We start from the raw sequence: 5911 nt of genomic DNA on the forward strand, positions 1-5911 counted from the left end.
GAAGTATGGGTAAATGAGTTTGACTCAGAAACTATGCAATTAAATCCTAATAAAACGTCACATTATTCGACATACTTGCAAAAAAAAACTACTTGTTAGCATATGAATTGTCGATGGATGTCATGATATTTATATAGCAGTATGTTATACAACATTATAGATGCATGAATGAAATATTCCTTTATGTGGGATGAGAAACACTATTGATCGTGTTATATCTTGCCTACCAGTACATCAAATTGTTTTTGTAAATAGAATTTTCAAAGTGGGTAGCAAAGATGGGGGGGACTAATCATACAGCAGCAGCTTTTCCAAACACTTCATGAGGCAAGAGTGCATGTTGGATTTTCAGCTGATCATCCTCAGTGATGCCTAAAAATCACAATTGACATGTGTATACTTTTTCTTTGACTGGAAACGGATGTGCCAACTCTTTCACTTTACAAAAGCAGTGCACATATTAGATTTTAAGGCAGAGCTTGGCCAATGACCAGGCACTTTCTCCAATTTCAATACTGAAACATTTTCAACTTTGTAAATATCATCGCTTGCATTTTAGGACTTCATTCCTGACATGGGACTTGTATCTATCCAATTCCAACCTATATCATCAATTTTAAGTTCCATATTCAAACGTAAATTTGGAACCTATCACATGTAAGACCTTATATATTTTGACAACTCAAAAGGGTTTTAATTCAAATTAACATTTATGATTTCACAATTGGCATTGTTATTTGTTATAACTTATCAATTATCAGTTGTGTTGTGTGCCCTCAATGCTGTATTTATTATTCAATTTTGTCCATTTTGTGTGAATTATGGTATTTGGTGTACATGTGTGGACTTAGAAGCATGCAGGCAGGTGTAGGTGTGTGTGTGTGTGTGTGTGTGTGTATGCACACATACGGGTGCCAGTGCGGACACATTTGTGGGTACATGTGTGCATGGATGCATGTGTGGGTGCATTCATCTATCTCTCCACCCTACCTCTCCACTACTCTCCCCGAAACTCATGAAAAAATTTCATTCTCAAAAGCCCATCTCGCGTCCTAGAAACTCAAACAAGCATTGGCAAAAATAGACTCCTCTTACAACAAGCTCAGAAGTTTACTAAAAGCTTGTCTCAATCCTATCAATTATCTACAAGACTATTTGCATAAGAAAACTTTGGTGGATGATCATCAAATGGATGACTGAGTCTGACCTTTGATTTGGGTCTTATATGACAAAACAAGAAAACAAAACTAAAAACAAATTTATTTAACTCAAAGAGAACCAAATTAAGCTTACATGACTAGCTGCATATTATTTACATAAATATTCTCCCTTAAAAATAAGGTTGGTGAGAAGTAAAATTAAGAAGAACAATTGAACCTAAGTCTAGTGCATACATGGTTATACACCAATGAAAGCACAATCTCCTCCTTTGAACGTGTGTTTAGATAATTTCCCCTAACTTCTATACACAAAATTGGATATCTTCATCTTTGATCTTTAATGAAATCTTCTTCATAATAACGTGCAACAAGCCAAGTTGAGTGAAAACATGTAGTAGAACAAAATAAATATCTCACATCTGGGAAGCAATAATGTAGCATATTGATTGATAATATTACTGCTTATTTCTTATCTTAATAACAAGAATACATCAGATCACAATTCACTCAATACTACACCTCCCCATCCCACGTACCAGCTCTACTAGATAGCATGAAAAATCTAAATTTAATACAATCTTGATTAATAAGAATTTCTTAAGCTTGTTTTAACCATAACATTACTCCGAAACATTTGGATTCTATTAAATTACAAACCGCCCACAAAATCACAACATAGGTAGGCATAACCCTTGTGCCTCATAACTTAATTAGTTTTGCTCCTGCAAAATAGAACAGAAGAGTTCCAACAAAAAAGTTAAAACCATATTCAAAAAGGTCAAAAATCAAAGAAGAATGTAAATAAAATTCTAAACAGATATAGCTTCACAATGTAAATGTTTTAAGTGAAGTGATTAAAGTCATAAAATAGAATATAATTGAGAAGACAAAAGTATTATATTCTAAGACCTACAAAACACTAAACAGCGATCATATGTTTCTAGTCCAAAAGATAAACATTTGCTATTTTGAACGAAATAAAAATCATGAACAAGTTCATATGCTAAGATCTACACAGAAAGAGGTTTAATGTTTATTCTCCAAATATTAAATCAGATTTCCATACATCTTGAAGAAGAACACAACCATTAATAGTTATCAGAATTGAAAATACATTTAGTACAACCATACCTGATATTGTAAATAATAGATAGAAGATCTGACCAAAAACCTCTAGAATCATCTCTTAGAATAGAAAAAGACTAGTTCCATCCATCCTTCAGAAGAATTCTATTGTACTCAGGCCTAGAGGTCTGCAAAATATAGCAACCCACCATCCTCAGAATATATGATAAAGATTTCATCCATCACGAAATTGAGGTGGTTACCATCTCAATATTAAAATGAAACCAATTAAAGGGTAATGATGAGAATCTACAGATCACTGAGCATTAAAAACTACTCTTCACATTGAAACCTGACACACTGCAGATAACACAGCTGAGCCATTTATGAGATTAATAATTCAAATTGTATTCAGTCATTTCTCAAGAAAACCATATCAGTAACAATTATAAGCAGCTTCCTCCAGAAGATTTCTATAAATTACAAGCTTCGACTTAAATCAGAGCATCCTTTTTGTACGAGTGAAAGCCATACACTTGTCCATTTTTATGGTCTGGATCCAATTACAAGAAAGCAAGTAATAAAAGCGTGCTTAACTGCCTATACAATGCTAAATTCCAGAAAGAGCTTTTTATCTTGTATTGTGTGTTACACTACATATAGTAGAAACTAGAAAAAGACCACCAAGATCATCCTCACACCAACCATCTTCAGTATAGAGTTTCTATTGTCTAGAAGCCAAACACTGCTAAGAAACCTAACTAATTTGGCATAAAAGAGACACAGAGCAAAGTTTTGCAATTCTAGGGCACGGGAACACCATACTCTCTAGACAATAAGCTATAACTATAAGTAAAAAAATTAGAAAATGGCTGTTTTATAAGATGTACACTGACTTAAAGCAGATTAAATCAACTCAATGACAACTGTGAGCTTCTAACAACTTAGCACAAAAGCCCCCCTGCAGAAAAATAATGCAAACCCAATGCCTCAGGGTTCTAATAGACCATCTCCCCTCCAGCAATTACCAATAAGTATAACCTAGGTTTGAACTCTTGGTGTGTACGTGACATAATCTAAAACAAATTACAAACCAACAAACGAGAATATGAACCGTAATATGATATCATTTTTCCAGAATCAGTTGTGTCTTAATATGGAGTCAATCTTCAGGAACCATCTTTAGAATCAATAACTAATAAAACATGAGTCCTAATTAAACATGGTTTGGCATTAGTGCACTGTTGAAAGCTTGAAAATGGTATTGTATAATGATGCACCGTTGAAACAACAAAAATGCATAAAAGTTAAAACTTCTTTCATACTCCAAAGGTAAGTTACATTGACATACATATTGGAAATACACATCAAAATGCCCCTTTATAATATCGCCCTCTCAAAAATATATATGCCTTGTACAGCCTGTAAGAGAATAAATATGTTTTATAAATAGAAATTCATATGCTAATGGGTTCAAAAGGAATGAAGCTTATTAAAAACTCACGAGGTCTTTGAAAATAAGGAACGCAATCAGCAGGAAGAGCACAAAAAGTATTTCAAATTCTGCAAAGCGAACAAATCCGAAGACCTTGTTCACTGCTCTTGTGAGCAGCGATTCAGACCTTGGCACTGCCTGTCTGCGCATCACTTAAACAATTGTCTCTCTTCAGAACCTGCAAGTGCAGATCCTATTTACATGTTATATATATGCAATTATGCGCAATAAAATAGTGACCTAAAAGGAAAATATAAAACAGATACAGTTCCCATTCCTCTAGCATTCCCGTATGATAATTAAACTACATGTATATCTTTTACTTGATTATGATAATTAAACAATCCTAAGAGTTGCTTGAATGTAACACTCAATTGCAACACCATAACTAACTGCCAGATTTATTGCCCTACCTCATTGAAGGAAGGGAATCTGAACCTGGATCACTACAGTTTACTTTGGTATTGATAATGAGAGACAAAACCCAAGGGTACAAAATTTGGTCAATATATTGTATCAGTTGGAAACAATTTCCCTTGAATAAATCAACAAGGATTGTGTCATATGTTAATTCAACATTTAGCTTGGCAGTGACCTCAAATAAACAACCCGTGTTTTTTCTCATCACCATTACATCACAATTCTTGAGATAATTCAACTAGACGTTTCACATTGCATCTATATCGGTGTGGCCAAAATCGGTATCTAACAAAATTTCATGATTAATCCACTGCCCCGACCATAAAAGACACCCAGTATTGATATCCATTCTTATTAGTCTTCCTTCCCAACCACTTGCCATAGTTTTTCCTCATAACATCTAATCATTTCCAGACAACTAAAAATCCATCAGTCAAAACTCCCACAAACATATCCGACAGAATCTACATTCTATAACCCAGATCTTTATGAGATAATATGGACAGAAAAAAGTACCAAAACAGAAAAAGTTAAATAAATGAGGGACCAATACAAAGACAATCCAGGTAGAGAGATCTGATACACTCACCGAATGATTTTACAAGCAGTGTCTCCAAAAATATCTGCAATAACAGCCGTTGAAGCGAAAACCTTATGGGAATTTAGTTTTATGTCATAATCCCTCGAATTCCACTAACCACGGTTTATATTGTACTATGTTGCAATAGTCCAAAGCACCATGATTTATTACTCGGTTACCTTTTTTCAACAATATAGATTTTTTTTAAACAGTTTCTTATCCAGTTACTATATTATAGGTTTCGTATCCATTAGATATTCTGGGTCTGTTTTGAACCCTTCTCAACCAACAACACACTTTTTACAAAATTCTTAGATTAGGATTTTCTGAAAATTTTGAGGAAGAGTGGGAGGCTTATTAAGAATATTTTTAACAACTATGCAGAGTTGGAGGAATAAAAACATCTTATTTTAAATATTTAGTGTAAATTTAAAAACGTTTAATTAAATAATGATGAGCAATATTTAATCATAGATTTATGTTTAAAGAATAAGAAAGAAAACAATGAAAGAATGAAAAAAAAGTTGAAGAAATTAGAGTTAGGTGTTATTTGTGTTGGTATGTGGTGATTGATTATGTTGTGGAAATTAAATTTTGGTGGTTTTATTAGTCGTGTTTTTCCCTCAAATTGATTAACAAGGGAGTGCAAGGAGGTAGAGCCCCTATTGTGAGGGCCAAGGAGCAGGATCCCCAAGTAGGGGCCCAAGGGCGAAGCCCACAGCCGGGATTTGGGGGCTACTAGGGTTAGCACCCCCAACCAGGGGCTTGAGGCAATGTCCTCGAAGCAAAAATTGTCCATTATTTAATATAAGAATCAGTTGCTACTTTGGTATGCAAACTGACCTTTGTAAACTACCAAAGAGTGCTTGATAAATAAGTGGTTGTAGAATGTGAAATATTATTGTATTGTAATTTTCTCTTTGTTGAATAATACAAAGAAAGTGGACGGTTGTTTCTCCATGAATGTAGTTTGTATTAGGTGAACCACATTAAATCTTTATGTTATTGTGAATTGTTATTTTTGTCTCTTTTGTTATGCATTATATTTAATATTGTTTCTTGCTTCACTCTGTCTAAACCCTAACAAATTGTTAATCATTGTCTTAAACTTATTTTGACGGAGCTTCCACAAGTAACTCGAGTGTAGTTGGAGGTTTTTTAATAAGGGACTCTAAAGACAATTTGGATCAT

The 5911-nt window shown here is 33.8% G+C and overlaps 1 protein-coding gene across 3 annotated transcripts; it reads right to left on the reverse strand.

The window, feature by feature from the left end:
* Positions 1 to 1602: 1602 nt before the first annotated feature.
* LOC131034671 (uncharacterized) lies at positions 1603 to 4895 on the reverse strand. Of its 3 annotated transcripts, none has more exons than XR_009103825.2 (4): positions 4730 to 4885; positions 3730 to 3898; positions 2292 to 2413; positions 1603 to 1882 (listed from the first exon to the last, which is right to left on the reverse strand). XR_009103825.2 is itself a non-coding variant. In XM_057966242.2 (3 exons), exons 2-3 carry the CDS (start codon positions 3868 to 3870, stop codon positions 2363 to 2365), a joined length of 192 nt encoding a protein of 63 aa, XP_057822225.1. In that variant the 5' UTR covers positions 3871 to 3898; positions 4730 to 4895; the 3' UTR covers positions 2291 to 2362. The 3 variants fall into 3 exon arrangements, 1 of the variants encoding a protein (XP_057822225.1); XR_009103826.2 differs by lacking the exon at positions 4730 to 4885 and adding an exon at positions 4134 to 4705; XM_057966242.2 differs by lacking the exon at positions 1603 to 1882 and having other exon boundaries at positions 2291 to 2413; positions 4730 to 4895.
* Positions 4896 to 5911: the final 1016 nt, after the last annotated feature.

Source organism: Cryptomeria japonica, chromosome 5, assembly GCF_030272615.1.
Source record: "Cryptomeria japonica chromosome 5, Sugi_1.0, whole genome shotgun sequence".
Taxonomy (NCBI): domain Eukaryota; kingdom Viridiplantae; phylum Streptophyta; class Pinopsida; order Cupressales; family Cupressaceae; genus Cryptomeria; species Cryptomeria japonica.

Coding starts and splice junctions, on each gene's coding strand:
- LOC131034671 (XM_057966242.2), bottom strand. CDS start 3,870: ATGCGCAGACAGGCAGTGCCAAGGTCTGAATCGCTGCTCACAAGAGCA. Junction 2,414..3,729: donor TCCTTATTTTCAAAGACCTC/GTGAGTTTTTAA, acceptor TATATTTTGCAG/ACCTCTAGGCCTGAGTACAA.